This window comes from Sapajus apella, unplaced genomic scaffold (assembly GCF_009761245.1).
Source record: "Sapajus apella isolate SASKATOON/1434 unplaced genomic scaffold, GSC_monkey_1.0 scaffold25, whole genome shotgun sequence".
NCBI classification, from domain to species: Eukaryota; Metazoa; Chordata; class Mammalia; order Primates; family Cebidae; genus Sapajus; species Sapajus apella.
This window is the reverse complement of record NW_022436965.1, coordinates 15,694,865-15,721,684: the sequence shown is the minus strand read 5'-3', so window position 1 is coordinate 15,721,684 and position 26,820 is coordinate 15,694,865. Positions and strand designations below refer to the sequence as shown.

The following is a 26,820-nucleotide window of genomic DNA, read 5'->3' as shown; positions in this document are numbered from 1 at the left end:
ACCCAGGCTGGAGTGCAATGGCGCGATCTCGGCTCACCGCAACCTCCGCCTCCTGGGTTCAGGCAATTCTCCTGCCTCAGCCTCCTGAGTAGCTGGGATTGCAGGCACACACCACCATGCCCAGCTAATGTTTTGTATTTTTAGTAGAGACGGGGTTTCACCATGTTGACCAGGATGGTCTCGATCTCTTGACCTCGTGATCCACCTGCCTCGGCCTCCCAAAGTGCTGGGATTACAGGCTTGAGCCACCGCACCCGGCCTAAAAGCCAACATTCTTACAGTGATTTACCAGGCTGTAAACTCCATGTATGACTATTCTCTCTGTCATGCCTTCTGTCCCAGCCACACTGCCAGGCTTGCTCACACTTCAGAACCCTTGCTCTGGCTGTTCCTTCTGCCTGGAACACTCTTATCCCAGAAATCTACACGGCTTGCTTTTTACCTCTCTCAATCCCTTGCTCGAGTGTTACTTTCTCAATATGGCCTGCCTTAACCACTCAGTTTTAAATGGAACCTCTTTTCAGCCCAGCATTTGTCAGCCCTTTTTTCTACTTTATCACCATTGCACTTATTTCCTTCAAAGATACTGTATAAATTATTTCTTTATTATGGCCATTGTCTATCATCTTCCACTAGAAAATAAGCTATATGAGAGCAATTTTGTGGTCCATTTTGTTCATTGCTTGCCCTAGTCTTCCACATGATAGATAATATGTGTTGGCTCAGCGAAAGAAATGAAAGTTTAGGGAAGTCAAGTGATTCTAGTAAGTGGCAGAGCTGGAATTTGAGATGTTTGGCATTCAGAACTACCATTAGAAAACTTTTAAGTAAATTTTTTAACAAACGGTGATTTTAAAGTACTATCGACAAGTTACTGTTCTGGGCTATATATTTAGGGGCTAATTTTGTGATCTAGTCTATTCCAAGAACCTCATAACCACGTTGATTTTATGGGAAAATACATGCTGAGTTTCAAAGAAAAACTGGTAGAGAACTTTTAGAAAATGATCTGTTCATTACTGTGGACTATCTGTACTGAATACTAAAGTAATAAGAAAACATGTAATTGGTAATGGTTCTAAAGGTTTGAGGAAAAAAGAACATGAGGAATATTGAGTACTGAAAAATTTCAATAAAAATATTTATTTAGAACCAAATTTTTAAACGTAAAATTGTAATCTGGGAATATACCTACATTAATATTTTATTGACTTAATTTTTCCAATGCTTGTGGCCCTTCCTAAAACGAATAATTCATTATTATAATCAATAGCAATTTGGATTTTATTAATTAAAAATACTTTGTTATGATTTTTGTAGGCAAATACAGCAATAGACTCTTTCAGTTTAGTTCTGGGTATGGCCCTGTGTGTGTGTGTGTGTGTGTGTATCTAGTAAGATATACCATCATGCATCCCTTAACAGCATTTCAGTCAGCAATGGACTGTGTATACAATGGTGGTCCCATAAGATTATAATGCAGCTGAAGAACTCCTATCACCCAGTGACATCGTAGCATCATAACATCGTAGTGCAACACGTTACTCACCTATTTGTGGTGATGCTGGTATAAAACCTACTGTGCTGCCATTTGTAGAAAAGTATAGCATATACAATTATGTACAGTAAATAATACTTGATAAGGACAATAAACAACTATATACTAGTTTATGTACTTACTATACTGTAGTTTTTAATTGTTATCTTAGGATGTATTTCTTCTACTTATAAAATAACCATAAAACAGCCTGAGTTAGGTCTGTCAGGAGGTGTCCAGAAGAAGGCTTTTTTTTTTTTTTTTTTTGAGACAGAGTTCGGCTCTCTACCCCAAGCTGGAGTGCAATAGCGCAACCTTGTCTCACTGCAACCTCCGCCTCCTGGGTTAATGCAAAATTCTCCTGCCTCAGCCTCCCAAGTAGCTGGGATTACAGACATGCACTACCACGCCCAGCTAATTTTTGTATTTTTAGTAGAGACAGCGTTTCACCATGTTAGTCAGGCTAGTCTTGAACTGCTAACCTCAAGTGATCCACCCGCCTCGGCCTCCCAAAGTGCTGGGATTACAGGTGTGAGGCACCTTCTTGGCCTGGCCAAGAAGACATTTTTATCACTGGAGATGATATCTCCATGCATATTTTTGTTCCTGAAGACCTTCAGTGGGACAAGATGTGAAGGTGGAAGACAGTGATATTGATGATCCTGACCCTGTATAGGCTTAGGCTAATGTGGGTGTTTGTATCTTCATTTTTAATAAAACAGCTTTAAAAGTAAAAACAAATAAATGAAGAAATTTTAAGTAGAAAAATCTTATAGAACAAGGATATAAAGAAAGAAAATATTAAAATATTTCTGTATAGCTGTACAGTGTAGTTTTACGCAAGGTACTATTACAAAAGTTAACGGGTTTTAAAAAATAAAAGTTTATAAAATAAAGTTACAGGAGCTAAGATTAATTTTTCATCTAAGAAAGATTTTTTTTTTTTTTTTGAGACAGAGTTTCACTCTTGTTACCCAGGCTGGAGTGCAATGGTGCGATCTCGGCTCACTGCAACCTCCGCCTCCTGGGTTCAGGCAATTCTCCTGCCTCAACCTCCTGAGTAGCTGGGATTACAGGCACGCGCCACCATGCCCAGCTAATGTTTTGTATTTTTAGTAGAGACGGGGTTTCACCTTGTTGACCAGGATGGTCTCGATCTCTTGACCTCGTGATCCACCCGCCTCGGCCTCCCAAAGTGCTGGGATTACAGGCTTGAGCCACCGCGCCTGGCTAAGAAAGATATTTTTAAAATAGATTCATTGTAGCCTAGCGTACAGTGTTTATAAAGTCTACAGTGGTGTACAGTAATGTTCCAGGGCTTCACATTCACCTACTGTCACGCACTGACTCACCCAGAGCAACTTCCAGTCCTGCCAGCTGCATTGTCAGTAAGTGCCCTATACAGGTGTGCCATTTTTAATCTTTTATACCACATTTTTAGGTACTCAAATAATTATCATACTGTTGTATAAAACTGTAGCACATACATTGTGTCCTGTAGCAACGCAGTAAAGAATTGCCTACTATTCAGTCCATAAGCATGAATAGCATGTACCCTAACATGCTGTACAAGATTATAGCTCAGATGCAATAGGCTATACAGTATAGGCTACGTGCATAATAAGCTGTATCATCTAAGTTTATATAAATACTCTTTATGATGTTCACACAGCAAAATTGCCTAATGACACATTTCTCAGAACATATGCCAGTCATTAAGGGTCGAATGCCTGCGTACATATGTATATATACTCACATGCACACGCACATAGTTGATCCTCATTATTTACAGATTCCATATTTGCAAATTCACCTACTTGCTGAAATACATTTGCAACCACAAAATCAATACTCTCAGTACTTTTGTAGTTATTCACTGATATGTGAATATGCAGTGTCAAAACATTTGAGTCACCTGATGCACACTTTTCAAGCTCAGGTGGAACAAGTCGATGCTCTCCCTTCTAATTTATCTCTTATACTGTAAACAAGTATTCTTTTGCAATATACTTAGTGCCACGCTTTTTGTATTTTTTTGTGCTTCTTGGTGATTTTTCTGTTTGAAGTGGTCCCTAGGTGTAGTGCTGAAATACTGTCCCATGTTTCTAGGGACTAGGAGGCTGTGATGTGCCTTGCAGAGAAAATACACATTGCATAAGATTCATTGAGGCATGAGTTACAGTAATGTTGGCCATGAGTTCAATATTAATGAATCAACAATATATATTAAATAAGGTATCTTTAAACAGAAATACACTTAAAACAACTTTGTGTATTGATTGGTTGCTGAAAATGTTGTGACCAGCGGTTCTCAGGAGCCCAACCCTCTGTTATCCCCTAGGGGCAGTAATTCAGTATTTGCTTATTCAGTGTTGGGGCACCTTTATAGAATGTAACTACTAAGAACAATGAGAATTGACTGTATATATTTGTACACAGTTTGTACAGTTTGTATAATTTGTACAATTTTCCCCAAGAATAGTTGTCATTTGTTATCTACCTCACTATTTTAATCTTAAACTCCAATGAAGGCTTGAGATGTGTCTTCAATATATTTGTATTCTGGAGAAATCACCCAAATTGAAATCTTAACGCACAGCATTGAATGGATGATTACTAATGAGTAATTTTAAAAATATTTTAACTAATTTTTAAAATTATGTAATATACATTCAAATGAATAAAAATAATTTATTATTTGAAAAAACAAGGGCAGAAGTAACCTCCTTGAACCTACAACATAGGAAATATTACCAATATTTTTTAGTACCTTTCAAGTGCTCCTCTTAGATCCAGTCTTTTCCTACCAGAGTAAGCCACTCTAGTGAATTTTGTGATGATGGTTATTTCTCTGCATTCTTTAACTAAAGTCATTTCTCTGATTAGTTTATGAATATTTATTAAATACAGATTAAAAAGAAAAATTGGCCTTTTATAGTTAGGTTTTTATACTCATTCACCTGACTGTTATGAGATCCAGAGATCAAATAGTGACAGTGGCTAAATGCCTGGGCTCTGGAGCTGGACTGCCAGAGTTTGAATTCTACCTCTGCGGCATTCTAACTGGAGCAAATTATTTAACCTACCTTGAACTAATTATTCAATTTTTTAGTGCCTTAGTTTCTTTTCTTTTCTTTTGTTTTCTTTTCTTTTCCTTTCTAAGAGTCTCGCTGTGTCACCCAGGTTGGATTGCAGTGGCATGATCTCGACTCACTGTAACCTCTCCCTTCTGGATTCAAGCGATTCTCCTGCCTCAGTCTCCTGAGTAGCTGGGATTACAGACATGCACCACCATGCCCAGCTAATTTTTGTATTTTTAGTAGAGATGGGGTTTTACCATGTTGTCCATGGTTAGCCAGGCTGGTCTCGATCTCCTGACCTCAGGTAATCCACCCACCTTGGCCTCCCAAAGTGCTTGGATTACAGGCATGAACGACTGTGCTGGGCCTTAGCTTCTTTCTTTCTTTATTTTTTATTTTTATTTTTTTGAGACAGAGTCTCTCTCTGTCACTAGGCTGGAGTGCAGTAGCGAAATCTCCACTCACTGCAACGTCCACCTCCTGGGTTCAAGCGATTCTTCTGCCTCAGCCTCTCCAGTAGCTGGGATTACAGGCGCATGCCACCACACCTGGCTAATTTTTATATTTTCAGTAGAGACAGGATTTCACCATGTTAGCCAGGATGATCTCAATCTCTTGACCTTGTGATCCATCTGCCTCAGCTTCCCAAAGTATTGGAATTACAGGCGTGAGCCACCAAGCTCAGCTGGCCTTAGCTTCTTTATCTATAAAATGAGGATAATAAGAGTACTTATTCCCAGAGGGGTGTTATAATGATTAAGTAAATTAATATATGTAAATAAATGGAACAGTAGAGTAGTAGTTACTAATAAATAAATGTTAATTATTTAACAGATAGAGAAATTAACTCAAAGAATTCTTTGAAAGCCACTTGTATTCTTACAGTATATACTACATTAATCTTTCTTTAAATGTTACTGTAATTTCTTTTAAACAACTAGTATCTTGTCATTCTATGACCTCTTTTTACTCAGCTTATTGTGGCATTACTTAAAACTAGGCTTTCCTTGGTATCTCTTTGTGTCTCCCAGCTTATATGAGAACAGGCCTCTTTTTAGTTTGTAAATAAATTTATTACACATATTTTTTACTTGGTTGTTCCTCTGACATACCCATTTAAGGGCTACTGCTGCCAAAAATTATCATCCAAAGGCTAATTTATGTGTTTTAGCCTCATGTTGGCAGAAGTTCATTGTAGGTTATAGGTGAAACAGCTTATCTAAAAAATGGCAAATTGCCTTATGTAAATATCAAGCTCCTGTTAAATAAGGAGGAGGCCTGTGTTTGTATTGTCTGTTCTCAGCATTGCTCTTCAATCTGTACTGAAAAAATCATGACAGTTCAATATTTACATTAGAAATTGGAGAAACACATGTCAGAATTAAAACTGGTGAACTTTGCCACTGTTAATCAATAGCAAGTAAATTGGCAAATATATCAGTTATGTTAGCAGTACCAAGAAGCTGAATCGGAATGTTTTAGAAGTTTGACCTATTCTTTCACTCCCACATAGCAGCCTCTTTATCTGTTAGAGAACATTTTTTTTTTTTTTTGAGATGGAGTCTCACTCTGTCGCCCAGGCTAGAGTGCAGTGGCCTGATTTTGGCTCACTGCAACCTCCACCTCCCGGGTTCAAGCGATTCTTCTGCCTCAGCCTCCTGAGTAGCTGGGATTACAGGCACCCGCCACTATGCCTGGCTAGTTTTTGTATTTTTAGTAGAGACTAGTTTCACCATGTTGGTCAGGTTGGTCTAGAACTCCTGACTTCAGGTGATACACCCGCCTCGGCCTCCCAAAGTGCTGCGATTACAGGCATGAGCCACCACACCCAGCCTATAATGGATCTTTTTAAATTAACTTAGGTCCTCTCAACATCTCTTTATTTCAAAATTCTAAAGAGGAACCTGGAATAAAGGGACACAGAGCTGCTTTAGGAAAGGTACAGTCTTTTGGGGATCTCCCTGTGCTAATAGTACACACATTCAAGTTGAAAGATCAGTGGAACTGTGGTGGACAGCCCAGGGACAGGAACAGGCAGGAGCCTGGTATGAGCAAACATTTAAGTTAAGTCGGTTGACAATATTTCTTTCTTTTTATTTCTTCCCTAGGCCTACTCTGTGTATGATGAAGACATTGGGTACTGTCAAGGGCAGTCTTTTCTTGCTGCTGTATTACTGCTGCATGTAAGTAACAGTCCATGCAATAAAATAGCACAGTGCTGCCAAGTTTATTTTACTTTCTACTGGCTTTGTTCTTCCTTCTTATTTCCCATTTACCTGATGGAGATTACATATGGCATATCGTTTTAAAAATGGTACCTTGGGTGATAAAGTAAGAGATCTGGTGTCAAGAATAGGACAGCTTCTCAATAAAATTAATTTTGTTGACTGGGAAAGGATAAATTGCTTAATTGGATTTATTTTTAACTAAAATCCTCTGGAATTAAAGAAGTCGATGTAACTGCCCAAATATCAGGACCTGGACCATTATGGTGCACTGTACTGTGACAAGGATGTCCTTTATCATTTCTATCGTGTATTTTTATATATCCTCTTTCCTGTCAGTCACCTTCATTTGGCAGATCATTTATTGAACATCAATTGTCAGGTACTGGGCTAGGAAGTGGGGTTATAAAGATGATCATTTATAATTTGTGTTCTCAAAAACCTCATAGTCCAGGATGACGTGTAGATAACGTAGGCATTTACTTAATATTTTTATTCTATTTTATGTGTCTTTATTTTTCTGATGACAAAAATAATACATACTCATTAAATAACTTACAGTATGCTAAGGGAAAGTGATACACAGGTAAAGAGAATACAGAGGAGAATTACCCAAGCAAGCTCTACCGGAACTTTCAGAAAATACTTTCTGGAGGGGGCAGCAGCTTTGTCAAAACATAAATGAGATTGGGGAAGGTTGAGAGGGGAAAGGGAGGGACTAAAGAATTATTGACAAAAGTCACAATATGAGAAAATGTATGGAAATACAATAGGGCCCAGTATACAAAGGGACAAAGGGAACAACATGCAATTACAGTTTACTATAGCAGTTGTACACAGGGAGTGGTATGAGGTAAAAATGGTAAGATGGGAAATTGTGAAGACTTTGTAATCATGTCAAAATGCAGGCTTTTTTTTTTTTTTGAGACAGAGTCTTGCTCTGGCGCCAGGCTGTAGCACAGTGATGCCATCTCCACCCACTGCAACCAACGCCTCCTGGGTTTAAGCAGCTCTCCTGCCTCAGCTTCCGAGTAGCTGGCATTACAGGCACATGCCACCACACCCAGCTAATTTTTCTATTTTTTAGTAGAGACGGGGTTTCACCATGTTGGCCAGGATGGTCTCAATCTCTTGACCTTGTGATCCGCCTGCCTCAGCCTCCCAAAGTGCTGGGATTACAGGCGTGAGCCACCGAACCTGGCCAAAAATGCAGGCTTTATTCTAGAGCAAATGAGGAACCATTGATCAGTTTGGAGCAAGGAAATAATAGAGTCATATGATCATTTTAGATCAATTCATTTCATACCTGTGTAAAGAGCAGAATTAAAGAAATAGCAGCAGAGAGACCAGGTAGAAAATATTAATGTGGAGAAAAAAATCAATAATTTCTCCTCCAGCATTAATCTTCAGTATGCAACTGGCTGCTGAACATCTCCACCTAGCTGTACCAGGAATATCCTGAACTCAAATAATTAGAAACAAACCTCATCATCGGCTGGGCACAGTGGCTCACACCTGTAATCCCAACACTTTGAGAGGTTGAGGCAGCAGGATCATTTGAGCCCAGGAATTTGAAACCAACCTAGGCAACATAATGAGACCCCCGTCTCTACCATACACACACAAAAAGGCATCTGGGTGTATTGGTGAGTACCTGTAGTGGTAGCTACCTGGGAGGCTTAGGCAGGAGGATCACTTGGGCCTGGGAGGTCGAGGCTGCAGTGGGCTGTGATTGTACCACTGCAGTCCAGCCTGGGGAACAGAAGGAGGAACCCTGTCTCAAAAAATAAAATAAAATAAAATAAAAAACAGGAAAAAAAATATGAATTTAAATCAGAACCCAGAGAAAAGCAGAATTAAGAAATATTTAGGAAGCAAAACTGTTAGGTTTTGTGGATGGATTGGCAAAGGAGAAGTCAAAGGTGACATATCTAGTTTCCTAGCTTTGGTGACTGGATGAATGGTTGTATTTTGGGTTGAGATAGAAAATATAGGGACAGGTGCAGTGGCTCACGCCCGTAATCCCAGCACTTTGGGAGGCCGAGACGGGCAGATCATGAGGTCAATAGATCGAGACCATCTGGCTAACATAGTGAAACCCCATCTCTACTAAAATACAAAAATTAGCTGGACATGGTGTTATGAGCCTGTAATCCCAACTACTTGGGAAGCTGAGACAGGAGAATTGCTTGAACCTGGTAGGTAGAGGTTGCAGTAAGCTGAGATTGTGCCACTGCACTCCAGCCTGGCACCTGGCGACAGAGCGAGACTCTGTCTCAAAGAAAGAAAGAAAAGAAAATATATCTATTGAGATTGAATGAAGGAAAATGTTTAGGAGTTGATGAGTTTGGGATTTTTTTCTTTCTTTTTTCCAGGTGGAGTCTCTCTCTGTCTTTCAGGCTGGAGTGCAGTGGCCGATCTTGGCTCACCGCAACCTCCACCTCCCAGCTTCAAGTGATTACCCTTCCTCAGCCTCCTGAGTAGCTGGGATTACAGGCACCAGCAAACTCACCTGGCTAATTTTTGTATTTTTAGTAGATGAGAGTTCACCGTGTTAGCCAGGGTGGTCTTGAACTCCTGACCTCAAGTGTTCCAGCCACCTTGGCCTCCAAAGTGCTGGGATTACAGGCAGGAGCCCCCGCACCCAGCCAATGATGAGTTTTATTTCTAATTATTTGAGTTCAGGATATTCCTGGTACATCTAGGTGGAGGCGTTCAACAGCCAGTTGCATACTGAAGATTAATGTTGGAGGAGAAATTAAAGCTGAAGTCATGAGAGTATATCAGATCATCTAGAAGAATGAATAGAGTAAGAAGATTAAATCCCAGGAACAGCAAACGTTTGAAGAGCTGATGATGAAGTAGAATCCTTAAAGAAGTTCAGATTCTCAGTAGAGAGGAAGCAGTGAATAGTGTCAAATGTAACAGAGAGGCCAGGAGGTTTAAAAGGATAGCATTTTTTTTTTTTTTTTGAGGTTTAGCATTCTGGAAGTAAAGAGCAATTATATTAGATTCATGGTCCTAATTCTGAAAACCTAATTCTGATTATAATAGCTTTATTATGATTTTCAGTTTGTCTCACTTTGAGGATGATGATCTTTTTCCCTCTTTTGCATTATTATCTGTTTATGATAGTTTCTATTTTCTCTTTGTTTTCCTTCTTTCTTTGATATCTCTACATCTCACCATTTTGGGGCTCCCTGTGATGGCCAATTACTTTATAGTCACAAATTCTCAGGGCCCTTGTTCCCCTTCTAAACCCACTAGAATCTAGAGTAGTCAGGTCCTTACCCTAAGAGGCTGGAGACCATATCTGATGACATGAATGTTTTCATCAAGGTTCAGAGCCATCTTTTTTCCAAAGGAAGCCTTTATAATTACTTGCATGAGAAGCTGATGTTTGAGACATGGGTGATGAAACTTTGGTTTAAACAAAGTAATCTTTTTTTTTTTTTTTTTTTTGAGACAGAGTCTTGCTCTGTCACCAGGCAGGAGTGCAGTGGCGCAATCTCAGCTCACTGCAACCTCCACCTCCTGGGTTCAAGTGATTCTCCTGCCTCAGACTCCTAAGTAGCTGAGCCTACAGGTGCGTGCCACCACACCCAGCTAATTTTTTTTTTTTTTTTAAAGTAGAGGCAGGGTTTCACCATGTTGGCCGGGATGGTCTCGATCTCTTGACCTCATGATCTGCCTACCTCGGCCTCCCAAAATGCTGGGATTATAGGCATGAGTCACTGAGCCCGGCCACAAAGTCGTCTTTGAATATACCACAGTTTAGCATTTTTTACCTGTAGCCCTATTTAACATACTGTAATATATTTATTAATGTTCAGTGAGAAGAATGTCCCTCTGAGAAATCTGTTTTGAGATTTGACAGAAGTTTGGGTTAATTGTAAGTTCATAATTATTTGGAAACACCCTCCCCACCCCCACCCCCAAAGAAAGAAAGAAAGATTCAAATAACTAGAGAGCTCAAATACCCAGAATTTTTTTTCTATGGTTATGTACTCTACTGTTATAAGGCCATGTGGTGAGTCAGGCTTTGTGAAGTTCAACAAGATAGCTTCCAGTGTATAAGTCACAAAAGGAACAGCAATTCAGTCTAGTCTCTCACACTTTCTGCCTTAATAGAATTAGTCAGTGTTGTCATGGCTTATAAGAATTACTTGAAATATAGGAATCCTTTTAGAATCCTTAAGGAAAGATGAACTGATATTCAGCATGGTGTTAGTGAAAAACATATTATATTCTAATTTTTAATTGGCAATATGTTTGAAAATTCTGTTAATTAGCATATTCCATTTACTGACCAACCTGTTCTTTCAACCAATTTGAATAATAGAAGCTAACTGTAATTTATTTTTTACTATATTTTTGTCTCCCTGCTTTATAGAAGAATGTGGATTGGTTTAAACAATTCATCAAACACAGTATCTCAGGTTCCAGGGAGATACATTATTAGTCTTACTGACTAATTTGTTATCAGTTACATAAGCTATTGCTTCTTCTTTTTGCTGCCAGACATCCTTTGGCAGCTCCATATTAATCATTGTCAGAGCCTGCTTCTTTTTGGGTCGCTGTCCTTTCCTCACTCATGGTCATTTATATTTCACATTCATTGCCTGAGAAGGAAGAAGGACCAAAAATGAAAGTATGTTCAAAAACAGTTTTGAATTTTTAGGATTTTTTCATGTCTAAGTAGTTTAAAGAAATAATTAGCCTCTCCTTGTACTTGGAAATTTCTAGATGCTTTGACAATAGCTTTGTAACATGTAATAGTTTAGGCAGTGGAAGAATTAAATGTTTATCACAGGAGAATCATATCCATTTACGAAATCATAAGAAATTTGTCATTTACAGTTGGAGAATGTTGTAGTACAGATTTCCTGCAACCATTATAATGTTCAACTGCCTTTGAAATCAAATATGCGATAATAATTTGTAATTTCATAATCATAATATTAGTCTTTACCTCTTAGAGGCATAATAAATTATGACCTGATTATATTTCACTTATTCTAAAAATTATATAAAATATTTTAGATAATTTATAACCCAATATATTTTTCTACCATATTTATTGTAAAGTAGTTTTAAATTTTTTAATTGAACATGTACCTTTTTAGACATTCAGAAGATTATGCTCATTTTTAAGGTTAAATTACTGTATATAAACTAATATTAGCATTTATAGAAACCTTCCAACTGGAAGTAGAATTATGTTTGAATAATCTAGCCTGTTTTAAACTACTGAGTTTTTTAAAAAAAAAACTACGACTAGGCGCAATTCCTTTGGAAACTGGTTTGGCTTTGTATAATAAAGATATGCACACCGAGAAGTTTTACCCCTAGATATATCTTAGTCAAATTTATGCATGTGTATGTCAAAATACATGTATTATTTTTGTCCTAATATTGTTTATAACAGCCAAAGCACTGAAGCAACTCAGATGTCCACTACTAAAATGTCCAATGTTAGAATTGTAAGTAGACAGTAAGATGGCTAAATCATGGTATTCTTAGAGCATAAATGCCATACAGCAATGGAAATGAATGTTTTATGCTACATTGGTTAATATAAATGAATCATGTAAACATAAGATTTAGTTTTAAGAAAAGCAAAGTACAGCATTATATTTGGTATGATTCCATTTTATATAAAGTTCAATAACAGACAAAACTAAATTCTATTTTTAGGATGCTACATAGGTGGAAAAACTATAAAGAACACCAACAAAGTGATAACTAACAGTTAGGAAAGTGATTTCTCTAGGGAGAAACTGGGAATCATGACTGAAAAGAGATACAGGGATTTTCAGGGCTATTGACAGTATTCTCTTTCTTAACCTAGATTGTGGTTAGATGCATCCTTTATACTTTTTTTAGTTTATAATCAATTATTAATTAAAATGTACATTTAACTTTTATGTATTTTTCTGTTTGATGTATTTCGGAGCAAAATAATATTAAAAATTATAAATTTTTAAACATATCTCCCCAAAAAGCTAGGTTTGGGATAAGATTTAACCAATGTATGTAAATAAGCAGAATTGCCTGCTAACAATTCCAGAGTCTAAGGTGACAAGATAAAGATTTCATTCTGAAGCCTCTGTCATATATGTGTACAGTATATATATAAGTTAAGTGTTTGTGATACTATATTCAAGATTCTTTCTGCTGCGTGTGATGGAGTTGACTTATATAACTGGGAAATCTAGAGTCTGATATGATTTTTCGCCTGATTGCACTCCAGAGTTCATATTTTGTCATCAGGAATCTGTATCTCTGCTTCTCTTGAATTTTGTTGCCTTACTTATGTTCGTAGACAAAAATGTGGGCAAAATGACTGTTGGCTGGCCTGGATTCGTATGATCTGGGCAACTTTATTTAAAAGGGACTATTTTTTGCTACTTCATTTAGAAGGGACTGTCTTTTGCTATAGCTCCTGCATTTATTTAAAATGACAACTCCCTCTATTTTTCTTCCTGTTGGATTCTGGCCTGGTTGGGTAGGGTATTCTAATTGTCACAGCCCAGGTCTTTAGTCCAGCTCAGTGCAGACAGTGAACTCCATCAGCCCCTCCTAAACAATGGAATGGTTTTCCTATAGGAGGAGGTGTTTCGATATCAGATGATGGAACGATAGGGTGCTAGACAGGTACATCACATCATCTTGGGCGATATACTTACTACAAGATTTTTAGTGTATTTTAAAAAATAAGTCCTATGCTTCCAAATCATTTTTCCTTCTAGTTCAATGAAAGAAGCATTCGTTTTCCTATTCTGAGTTCTTATCAAGTGCTTTTGAGCCATTTTCCGGCATCTCCCTGTGTCCTACTATACACAAACATTTTACCTATTTGAAAATATTTAACTACTATCTTATGTCTCTCTGCCTTTTTGAAGCTGAACTCTTTCAAGGGATACTGAAAAGTACAACTGTGAATTTGGATTGTGGTTTAATACCTTTTAAGTTATATAATTTGGGGCAAGTTTCTTAAACTGAGCCTTAGTTTCTTGTTATCCTTCTAGGGTTTTAATGAGCATGAGTACCTTAAAATGAGTGTAAAGAGTCTTACATATTTTGTACCTGGCACAAAAATAGTGCAGTCATGAGACTAAAACCAGGCTTTACTTAATAGACCTGTAGTTATTGGCAAGTCGTTTAATTTCTCTGAACCTCAGTAGTAGTATATTTGAAATGTAAAAATAATGCCTACCTTGCAGGATTTTTCTGAGGATCAAATGGGGTCATGAATGAATATGTCTAGTAATGGTAACTGCTGCTGTTATTTTTAAATTAATAATTATTTGCACAGCCAATTTTGTTTTGGCCCCTGGTCCAACAAATTTGAATGAATTACACATCGGAGACTAATATATCATACAGTGATAGAATTTTATGTCTTATAAACTGACATTCAATTTAAATGTATTAAGCTATTTGGTTTAAAGGGACAATAGACAAATGGCTAGATGTTTTCATTCTATTTGCTTTTTAATATGTAAACAAAAAATAAAGACACAATAAATAACTTTATGAATTTCAAAACAGTCACTAGCATTCATCTTTTTTTTTTGAGACACAGTCTCGCTCTGTGACCCAGGCTGGAGTGCAGTGGTGAGATCTTGGCTCACTGCAGCCTCCGCCTTCCAGGTTCAAGGGATTCTCCTGCCTCAGCTCCCGGCTAGCTGGGATTACAGGCACATGCCACCATGCCTGGCCAATTTTTGTATTTTTAGTAGAGGTGGGGTTTCACCATGTCGGCCAGCCTGGTCTCGAACTCCTGACCTCAAGTGATCACACACAGCCTCCCAAAGGGCTGGGATTACAGATGTTAGCCACTGTGCCCAGCCCATTTATTTTTGTTTAAGAGAATTCAGAATATCAGTCCAGTGTTCATTTCCTTCATAGAGAAAGGTAGATCATTCCAAAAAGATGTGAAACACAATCATGTGAAGTAGGAAATTGTTTTACATTATGGGGATTACTTTAAATTTTCAAAATATAATTTTACTTCAAAAAATACCTTGATGTAAATGATTTCATGTGCATCTTAAAGACTTGAAATACTTAGCACTGCTTTGTTTTATAGTTTATTGTGGCAAGAAGTAGTGAGGGCTTGGAGATTGTCTCCATTCAGTGATAGTCACAATTAGGACAGATGGCAGATCATTACCAACATTTGTTACCAAACAGTGATTACATCACTCAGTTCTGAATTATGCATGTGAGGCAGGTATTTTGTTTTGTATTTCATAAGCCATGGATGATATTTTGATATCTTAAGTTATAATATTTTAATGTTTATCTCCTCTTTGCCTTAATGAAATAACGCTGATGATAAAGTTTCTGTACACAGCAAAAATGGACGTTCAATATTAAAGACCATCATATTCCAATATCTTAATATTTTATTTAAAGATATGTTGTTCAATTATTTCTTTTTATTGTAACTTTAGACCAATTGCATATCAGTGATAACTTGAATTATCTTATTCTATGAAGCATTAAGCATTCTAATAAGTTAAATAAGTTAAATAATCATTTTAGTGCTTTTTTTTTAAGTAGGTAGGTACCACAATACTACCTAGTGGAGGAACTGCATGTACTAAGGTGAAGTTTTGATAGTACAACCTAGCATTGAGTCTCAGATCTTGATTCATTTTCTTTTTCTTTTTCCTTTTTTTTTTTTTTTTTTTTGAGAAGGAGTCTCACTCTGTCACCCAGGCTGGAGTACAGTGGCACGATCTCGGCACACTGCATCCTCTGCCTCCTGGGTTCAAGTTCAAATGCGACTCTCCTCAGTCTCCCAAGCAACTGAGATTACAAGTGCGTGCTACCATGCCCAGCTAATTTTTGTATTTTAATGGAGATGGGGTTTCACCATGTTGGACCAGGCTGGTCTCAAACTCCTGACCTCATGGTCCACCTGCCTCGACCTCACAAAGTGCTGGGATTACAGGGGTGAGCCACTGTACCTGGCCTGGTTGATTTTTTTATGCCAATTTAGGGACAAGCTTAATAGTCAATATAAAATATGGATAATATAAAAGCTTTTTATATTTAGCATTTGTGATAGAATTACAAGAAATCGAGTGCTAATATAGTTGCATTTGGCTACCCCTTGCTTCTAGCCTTCACACCAATACTTTCCGTCTACATTTGTTTGGCAGTTACCAACAGATTGCCCTACTTGTGTGGTATGACTTCATTAAAAAGGCAGATGTATTGAGAATTTTGCTAGTTTATCTTAAAGAAATATTTAACACTTGTTATTTATTGAAAGTTCTAAGTGTTGTGGAGCAGGGGGTACAATGTTAAAGTCGTGTTTAGAGTTTAGAAGCACACAAATAACTATAAGGGTATACAACAAAGAGTTTTGGGATTCAGAGAAAGCAAGGGTCTCCTCAGGTTAAAGGGAAATAACAAAGGGCCATTTTGATCAGTTTTAAATGATCAGTAATATTTTAAAAGGCAGAGCTGTGCTATATAGTATACCCCAAACCAGTTATCCACCCTGAGCTTGTATGCAAAACTAGGTGGAGAACCTTGAAAATGCAGCTGTCACTATTTGAGTCAGGAAAAGCATGGGGAGGAGGAGCAGGACAGTCTTCCTAGTGATACGCAAAAGATGCTATCATTCATATGAAAAGCAGCACATTTTTGCTACTTCATGTTAAGAACTTAAATTCCAGCAAATAATTTTAACAGTAGAAAGATCTTAGAGTAAAAATTTTGCCTATGCATCCATTTATTCTTTCGAGCATCTTTGTATAAAACACTTTGGTAGTTGTTGATGTATAAGACAGAGTCTCTGTCTTCAAAAAAAGGAAAGAGAAGGGAAATTTACATTTCATGATTGCCAACAATATGCATATGTTGTCTCTTAAATATATTTCATTTAATACTTGTAGCATCCCTATGACATAGGTATTATTATTTCTAATTTTTTAGAATTAAAAAAAATCTTAGGTATTAAAAGAGGTTACCTGGTCAAGATTACCCAGTGAATAACTAAAACCTTACCTGAAATTCACATCTATTGGTATAATTCCAAAATCATGTTTTTCTTCTGCAGCACCTTTTGTATATTCATGATCTGTTTCTGGGTAAACTTTTGAGGGGAAAGATTGAATATAGGTTCTTGTAGATTATACCTTTATACAAAAGAAAAGTGATAGATTCTTACTAAACCAAAATATAGTTGTCCCTCAGTATTGGGAACTACTGAAGAATTGGTCCCAGGAACACCACAGATACCAAAATTTGAAAAGACCCAAGTCTCTTATATAAAATAGCCATATTATCCGCATATAACCTATGCACCCCCTTTCATATACTTTGAATCATTTGTAGATTACTTATAGTACCTAATATAATAAAAATGCTAAGTAAATAGTTGGTATATTTTATTTGTATTATTTTTTATTGTAAATATTTTCAATCTGGGACTAGTTGTATCCGTAGATGCAGAACCCAGTGGAAATGGAGGACCAACTGTATGTATAATCTTTTTCCCTATACCCTTCTCCATATAGCAGCTACATGACCTTACTAAAAATAAAAATCAGATCCGCTGCTGTAAACTCTTCACTGATTTCTCACTGTACTTAGAATATAGTCCTAACTCTTCATCATGGTCCTATCAGTGCTATGCTGCAGCCAGATTATACCAGCTTTTGAGGTCCAATTGTTAAATTTTCAGGAATTCTGCAAACCAGTTATTAAGCAAAGCCATTGTTAAAAATTAAGTGATAAAAACTTAAATAACTCATGTTAAAAACAAACTAATAAGTACTCAAAATTCATCACTTTCTAGTTATTTTACCACTTTTTATTGGTGTCTGTGCTCTTGAACTGTTTACATTGTCTGTTTTATCTGTATGATAAAAATGGTATATAATGGTATCTGCAGCCCTACCGCTAGGTATCACTTTTCAATTCCAGTCCATTTATTTTCTTGTATTCTACCCTGATCTCTTCCCCTGCCTCCTCTTTATGGTCAGTAATTCATAGATTTGCCCTTTTGAGGCTATTTTCTAGATATTGCAAGCATGCCTAATTTCTTTTTATTCTTTTTTCTTATTTCTCCTCTGTGTATTTTCATATAGCCTGTCTTCAAGTTCACTAATTCTTCTGCTTGATCATCTGCTGTTGAGACTCTGATGTATTTTTAAGTCTGTCATTTGCATTTTTTAACTTCAGAATTTCTGCTTAACTATTTTTTATTATTTCAGTCTCTTTGTTAACTTAATCTGATAGGATTCTGAATTTTTTCTCTGTATTGTCTTGAAGCTCATTGAGCTTCCTCAAAACAGCTATTCTGAATTCTCTCAAATGTCACGTATCTCTTACTCCAGGATTGCTCCCTGGTACTTTGTTCAGTTCATTTGATGAGGTCATGTTTTCCTGGGTGTTCTTGATGCTTGTGGACGTTCATTGATATCTGGGCATTGAAAAGTGAGGTTATTTATTCTAATCTTCATAGTCTGGGCTTATTTATACCCAGGGAATTAAGTGTTGTGATCTAACTCTTTAGTCACTGCGGTCATATCTGCATTAGGGGATGCCCCAAGCCAAGTAATGCTGCAACTCTTGCAGACTCTGAGATACAACCTTGGTGGGCTTGGATGAGATCTGAGAGAATTCCATCTTTCCTAGAATCTCTTTTTCTCTTCTCTTACTTTCCTCCAAATAAATGGAGCTTTTTTTCTCCTCATGCAGGGCTTCCTGGAGTTGAGGAATGGGGTGACACAAGCACTGGCCACCACAGCTGGGACTGGCTACTATGGCTGTGACTGCACCGGGTCACACCTGAAGCCAGCACAGTACCTGGTGACTACTACCTGGCTACTGCTGATGTTTATTCAAGGCCCCAGGGTCTTTCCATTCAGGATTGCAGGTTTCCCTCTGGCCCAGGATGGACCTAGAAATGCTGTTCAGGAGCTAGGGTCTGGACTCAGGGGATTCAGGACTTTGCTTCATGCTACTGTGGCTGAGCTGGTACTCAAGTTGCAATACAAAGTCCTCTTTACTCTTCCCTCTCTTTTCCACAAGCAGGAAAGGGGTATCTCCCAAGCCCTGCCTGGAGTTGGGGAAGGGGTATAAGTATAGATACTTTTGCTTTTTTGTTGTTTTTTCTATTTGCTCCCTTGGCTACCCCAGCTGGTGTTTCACTGGATCTTGTGTACCTGAAGTCCGCTGGCTTTAAGCCCAGAACAGCACCAGGACTTGCCCAAAGATTGTAGTACTTATGGCCTAGACCACTTTTCAAATTTGTTTAGGATTCCAGGATACTTTGGTCTACCAGGAGGTTTCCCCTCTGGCTGGGGCCAGTCTAAATCTTTCCTTCTTGAGTACCTGATGAAGTCTGCCCTGTGTTGTGTTCTGTTGTGACAGGGCAGCAGTGAGTTCCAATGCAAAGTCCCACAATCCCTGCACTCTCCCTTTCCCAAGTGCATGGATTCTTTCTCTGCACAGTGCCATGGGGATGGAAGAGGTGTGGTGTAGACAATGGAAGACTTTTTCTACCCTCTTCAGTGCCTTTTTCTTTATATCTTACTAAAACCAGGTACTATGATCACTCACCTGATTTTTGTTGCTTTCTTGCATGGATAGTTATTCAGTGTGGTGTTCTTGAGGGAGGATGATTGCTGAATGTTTCTCTTTGGCCATCTAGCTCAGCCTCCTCCAAAACTGTCTCTGATGTTTACCTTTCCAACACCCAAGGACTTCTGCATCTGTATGGACCTCAAGTAGAGTTGCCTGTTTACTCTTCCCTTAGGGAGGCACTATACTTTTATCTCTGTATCTCCAAAGCCTAGAACAGTGCCTGCACCTCATCCATTCAGTGACTATATGTACGAATGCCAAAAGGCACTTAAACCTTTTATTTGCCCTAATGATTTTACTATATTCAAAGAAATAAAAACATATTCCCTTTATACGATACCAGATGGTAAGGCATTCAACTAATTGTCATTTACTTAGAGACTTAAATGAATTAGTTTCTCTAAGATTGGCTACAGTTCTTTTTTTTTGGCGGGGGGGGCGAGGAGGGACAGAGTCTCACTCTGCCGCCCAGGCAATCTCAGCTCACTGCCACCACTACCTCCGAGGTTCAAGCAAATTTTCTGCCTCAGCCTCCCCAGTAGTGGAACTACAGGCGTGCGCCACCACGCCCAGCTAATTTTGGTATTTTTGGTAGAGACTGGGTTTCGCCATGTTGGCCAGGCTGGTCTCGAACTTCTGACCTCAGGTAATCCACCCACCTCGGCCTCCCAAGGTGCTGGGATTACAGGCGTGAGCCACCTCGCTCGGCCTGGCTAGTTATCTTACATGCAGCTGTTTTGTACAGCCATTTGAATAGAGATCTGAGAGGAAGATGAAATGGCTTAGAACTTGGTAAGAGAAGTATTCTAGGCCATATATGTTCAAGTTAGTGTCACCTGAGGCTTTGATGACAAAGGAGTAAAGAATACAGTGTAATTATATCCTAAATAACCAAATGGAAGCTGAAAAATAGTTGCTAACTTGAGCAGCTAAGGTCAGTGACCAGAAATTTTGAAAAGGTCTCAAACAACTCATAGATAAAAAGAAAATAAGCAAATATTTAAAGAATCAAAATGAAAACACTGAAGTGTATTTATTTAACTTCTAGGAGATGTTATTTAACAAATTTGGGTATTTTATGGTTTATAATTAGAAAGTAGAAGTGGTTGATTTGTGTGAAATTTTAAACAATTGCATTTCTAAGTGGATAAGTGGGACTCTACTTGATTCAGTTATTGAAATATGAAGTTAGTCTGACAAATGTATGAAATACCATAATCAACCAAAAGTAAATTTTCAAGGAAATAATATTTAAAGTAGATGTTTATGTAGTAGTTACATCTTAGGACATTGAGTAAGTACAACTTTTTCTTTATGCTTGACGTAATTTCTAGAATCCCTTTCCATATTCTTTCACCTGTTGATACCACAGTTTAGAGGTTTGTTCCTTTGTCTTCAGACTTTATTCTCTGTTTATATAAAAATACCTCTGAGAGAGCTAATTAATATATTAGAGTTTACTGGCTGTTACCCTGAAAACTGTACTTTACGGAAAGTAACAACATCAAGAAGACTCTGGAAGGATAATCTCACACTGTTTACCAAAATTTAAAATGCATTATTTTTTCACCCAGCATTCCCCCTTTTGTCAATGTGCTGTACCCCACCGCATATTTGCATATGTACAAAATTATGCATAAACAAAGTTCATTGCAGCTTTATTTGATTAAAAAATTAGGAACATCTCAAGTATCAATAGGAAACTGGTTAAATGAATGATAGTACTTCTATATAATGGAATACTGTGTAATTGCTTTTAAACAAATAAAGAGACAACTCTATATACTGAGAAAGATTTACAACTGATATCCTTAAGGAAAAAAATCGACATGTATAACAATGTATATAGAATATTATCTTTTATGTAGGATGGGACAAAGTAAAATTAGAAATGTAATTATTTTATTTGCGTAGATAATCAGTGGCAGCATACAAGAGAAATTAAGAGGTTGGGGGATGTAGGTACCAGGGATTAGTATATATATAATAATAGGGAGGAGTGAGACTTTTACCTTTAGATCCTTTTATGTTGTTTTGATTTTTTTCTTTTTTGAGACAGAGTCTTGCTCTGTCGCCCAGCCTGTAATGCAGTGATGTGATTTCACTCACTGCCACCTCCGCTTCCTAGGCTCAAGCGATCCTCCCACCTTGTTCTCCCAAGTAGCTGGGACTACAAGCTCATGTCACCACAACCAGCTAATTTTTTATTTTTTGTAGAGACGGGGTTTTGCCATGTTAGTGAGGCTGGTCTCAAACTACTGGGCTTAAGTGATCCACCTGCCTCGGCCTCATAAGTGTGTTTTGATTTTTTAATCATGAGTGTGTTTCCTGCTTTTAAAGATGGCCTAATGAATGAATGATAACATGATTAAAATTAACAAAAGAGGATAATTCATCTCAAATAAGGAGGTCATGTCACTTTGCCAAAGACAGTCTCTGAAGGACTTCATTCACTCCAGGCCTTCAGCTACTTATGCAGAGGACTAATAACATGAAGAAACTTCTGACATTCTGGCAAAATGCCACTTATTTATGTTGTATATATTTATATATAATTATATATATATATATATATATAATATATATATATTTATGTATATACTTTTCTGTAGATGCCAGAGGAACAAGCATTCTGCGTTTTGGTGAAAATCATGTACGACTATGGTTTGAGAGACCTCTACAAAAACAACTTTGAAGATCTTCATTGCAAATTCTACCAGTTGGAGAGACTAATGCAGGTAAATAAAAATCAGGAACTTTCATCACTCTGGGGTTTGTCGAGTCATAGAAAAAGGCTAAGAGTTGGTAAGCAATAATGAATTATAGAAGTTTAATGGAATATTACAGAAAATGTAAATGGATTTAGTTTCAGATTAACATCTACATTGATCTATCATAATGCATTTATTTAGCCATTATACGATTTAAAAAATAGTCTCATATTTTAAATGTTTCAATTTAACATACTTTGAAGTGAAAATCTGATGAGTTTAATCATGAAGAGACTGCCAAGTATTGTTTGTAGAGGAATGAAGATACTTACAGAGTAAACATTGAAATACCTAAGAGCTTTCGCCATACTAATTAGCACCACTTCCTTATTTGGGTCCACACAGAACGCTTGGAAAAGCCAGAAAGATATTCATAAGAGAATAAAACATACCTAAAATACTGTAATGTAGGGATGTATTTTAAATTTTTAAAATAGAATTCCTAATCTTAATGTTGTTGTCGTGCTTTATAATACATATTTGTAAAGGTATGTGAGAAACATACATTCTTTTATATATGTCAAATATTACATAATAAAAAAGATTGTGACCACAGGCAAAGTGATTGACCCGAGCTGACCAAAGGAATTTTTAACTAGCTTTCAAGTTCCGCCCGAAGTTGATGATCTTAAATTTATAATGGGTCTATGCAGCATGTTTATATGACTTTCTCTGAAAGGGGTGTTGGGTATCCAAGAGAAATGTTAAGGAAATGTATGGATGGATTGATTCCGTATTGGGGAAAGGTAAAGTGGTTGAGGAAGGAGTAGTGGAATGTGAGAGCAAATGCTAGTAGGAACTCATTGATAAGTAGTGCCAGGAGATCCGTAGGTGTCTGAAGAGGGAAGTGAAGCCAATAGGAGACTGAAAGATTAGAGGAACAGGGCAGTAGAAGATGAATTTGCAGTGAGGTTAAAGGAACAGCGTATTGGGAGAAGGGGATGTAGGAGGGTAGAAGACTTTAAAATTGAAAAGAAAAGGAGGGGGGATGTAAAATGAGCTGTAAGTAAAATGACAAATGGGCATTGAGGAGGAAAAGGACTGTAGAAGAACCTGGTAAGTACGGATATTAACAGCAATAAGCTCCTTTTTAATGATTTAATTCTACCAAGTAAATATTTGGGATTACTCGCTTTTTACCTTTTATTTACAAAAAGGTTCATATGTTTTCAAAGGTCAGTATTCCTAAGGGCTTTGAGAATCAAGTAAATATTCCAAATAAGCAAAGAACAAATTCGTGATACTATGAAGAAACTCAACCACGTTTTTCTATTAGCACTTTTTTTTCAGTTAACTGAATGAGATTTGGACACTCCATTTGAAGTACCTAATGGGCACATTTGGCTATTTTTCAAAGAAAGCATGTAGTTCAAGAAATGGTTTATTTTGTTTTTTATTCTTCTTTTTGTGGTCTATTTATGAAAACAAAACGAAGGTGGGCTTTTACATGTCTTTGCCTTTGTCTTTCAGTTATGGTAATAGCTATACTAATACTTTATACCTTGCTGTTCATGCTTTTGGAAAGTATTTGCTTGTTTAAATTGGAAAAAATAAAGTTACCATAAAGGCATTTTTAGGAGATATCCAATTTTATATATTACACCCTTGCACAATTTCTTTGCTTTGCCATTTTTAATATGTTGAAGACAGATTTCTAAATAGTTTGTCACGCTTTGGAGTTTTCTAAGGGCTCAGAAAATATACTGAAATATCATAGACCCCAAATAATGTTGGCATTAGATGGTTTCCAAAGAGAAGATACATTTCTTTTCTAGCTTGTTAACAATTGAACCCTGGGCCGGGTGCAATGGCTCACAAGTGTAATCCCAGCACTTTGGGAGGCCAAGAGGGGCAGATCACTTGAGGTCAGGAGTTCAAGACAAGCCAGGCTAATAGGGTGAAACCCCTACTCTAGTAAAAAAATAAAATAAAAATAAAAAATAAAAAAAAAACCAGGCTTGGGGGAGGGTGCCTGTAATCCCAGCTACTCAGAAGGCTGAGGCAGGAGAATAGCTTGAACCTGGGAGGTGGAGGTTGCAGTGAGCCAAGATCTTGCCACTGTGCTCCAGCCTGGATGACAGAGCAAGACTCTTTCTCAAAAAAAAAAAAAAAAAAGGAATTTAACCCTGAATGGGGATGCTGTGACTTGACCCTGGAGTCAAGATACTCATTAGACTACAGCTGCTCTGGTCAAATGAGCATTTTGCAAGAAACAGGAACAGTCAAGTGAGCAAGAGTTGGTCTTTCTTAGTTGTTTATAAGAAGTCTTTTTTTATTTTCCTTAATTCTCTGTCATATCTCCAATTCTCATCCGCTCTCATCACTTCTGTGCAGTTACATAAAACATAGCTAATACTAGAATAGAGTTACAGTGATCATAGAAAGCTGTTTATAAGTTGCAGTTGTGGCAGGAACTTCATTGCTCTGCTGCAAGCTTCTCATTACTCCTCTTGCTAAATTTTCCACTTTGACTTGCAGGAACAGCTACCGGACCTGCATAGCCATTTTTGTGATCTGAACCTGGAAGCTCATATGTATGCATCCCAGTGGTTTCTCACTCTTTTTACTGCCAAGTTCCCACTCTGCATGGTGTTCCACATCATTGACCTACTGCTTTGTGAGGTAGAGTGACTCCCATCTTTCACTAAGCCAAAGTAGAAAGTAGCTTCTACTAAAAATGGTTACGGTTTTCTTCCTTTTCTTTTTGCCTATGACATTAAGCCATAAATACTCACTGACCAAAAAGTTGTATTTGAATTTTCAGTAAAAATTATTTTAATTATAATTTTATTTCTGAGGAATGAAAATATTAAGGCATATGTAATTCCTGCAAAGTTAAATGGGTGATTAAATTTGCACAATTAAATTCATAATAAGACTATATCTGTGTAACACTGTGTTACCAGTATAAAAGACCTTTAAGATTAAGTAAATGAATTTAGAATTGGGTGTTTTTAACATTATTGCAATTACACTCCAAGAGTGAATATAAATGAAACTTTTATAATAACTGATTTCTCAATTCATCAGATATCTTTCTCTTTATCATATTTGAGACTGCTGCCAAATGATGAGACAAATGATAAACTAAAGCTATTATGTCATAATTTTATTTTTATACAGTAGAATATTTCAGAAATTAGTTTGTAAAATTTCTTAGGTGTTTATATTTGTTTATTTCATTGTGTTTAGTTTCTTAGGTGGCTATATTTATTTACTCTTTTAAAGAAATAAACAATATTACGCCTATATACATCTTATATTGCTCATCAGAATGTTTAACAATCTTAGCAGTAATAGGAAAGTTGCCAGATGAGAAGTATATCCTTTCAATGGAAGTATGAATGTATATAAACTATAACAGTCTTAAAAAGCAGGACAAAAGTATAAGCTTATGTACATGATTATGAGCTTAATATAGTCTAGACAGTTTTGTATTACTATGCTTCTTAAGGTAAACATTCTTCTTTTTTTAAAAAAATGTTTTCATATAAATTTAAGGGTTACAATTCATGTTTTGTTACATGGATATATTACGTAGTGGTTAAGTCTGGGTTTTAGTGTATATACTTCCATGATTTTACTCTTTTTTAGGGCTGAATAATACTCCATTGTATGTGTATACCACATTTTCTTTATCCAATCATCCACTGATGGACACTTACGCAGATTTCATATCTTTGATATTATGAATAGTGCTGTGATAAACATGCAAGTACACGTATCTTTTTATATACAATGATTTATTTTCCTTCAGACACATACCCAATAGTGGGATTGCTGGATCAAATGGTAGTTCTATTTTTAATTCTTTGAGAAATCTCCATACTGTTTTCTGTAGAGGTTATACTAATTTACATTCCTACAAGCAATGTGGTCCGTTTTCTCTACATCCTTACCAACATCTGTTATTTTGTGACTTTTTAATAATAACTATTCTGACTGGCATAAGATGATATCATTGTGATTTTCATTTTCATTTCTCTGATAATTAGTGATGTTATTTTTTCATATGCTTATCGGCTATTTGTATATCTTCTTTAGAAAAATGCTGTTTATCTGTTTATGTTCTTTGCCCACTTTTTAATGGGGCTAGTTGGTTTTTCTGTTGTCGTCAAGTTGTTTAAAGATTCCTCTTTTTTTCTTTTTTTTTTTGTTTTTGAGATGGAATCTCACTGTGTTGCCCAGGCTGGAGTGCAATGGCACAATCTTGGCTCACTGCACCCTCTGCCTGCTGGGTTCAAGCAATTCTCCTGCCTCAGCCTCCCAAGTAGCTGGGACTACAGGCACACACCACCATGCCTGGCTAATTTTTTGTATTTTTAGTAGAGATGAAGTTTCATCATGCTCACCAGGCTGGTCTCAAACTCCTGACCTTGTGATCCGCCCACCTGGGCCTCCCAAAGTGTTGGGATTACAGGCGTGAGCCCTCGGGCCTGGCCAGATACCTCTTTCTTAAAAGGAAAGTCTAATGATTTTAATCACACTAGGAATTAGAAGTTTAAATATAAAAATAAAATTTTAAAAGATGCAATGTATAAGCTACATAAAGAATAATAATGTTCTTTCTAAGCCTACTGAAACAATAACAA

The 26,820-nt window shown here is 37.0% G+C and overlaps 1 protein-coding gene across 4 annotated transcripts in view; it reads left to right on the top strand.

The window, feature by feature from the left end:
- Positions 1-26,820, top strand: part of RABGAP1L (RAB GTPase activating protein 1 like) — a 718,780-nt gene that overhangs the window by 420,452 nt on the left and 271,508 nt on the right. For all 4 annotated transcript variants that reach the window (XM_032291661.1, XM_032291664.1, XM_032291663.1 and 1 more), the window contains 3 exons: positions 6,726-6,800; positions 22,070-22,195; positions 24,707-24,850. In XM_032291661.1, the coding sequence (XP_032147552.1) occupies positions 6,726-6,800; positions 22,070-22,195; positions 24,707-24,850 (345 nt within the window). The remainder of the gene's footprint in view (positions 1-6,725; positions 6,801-22,069; positions 22,196-24,706; positions 24,851-26,820) is intronic.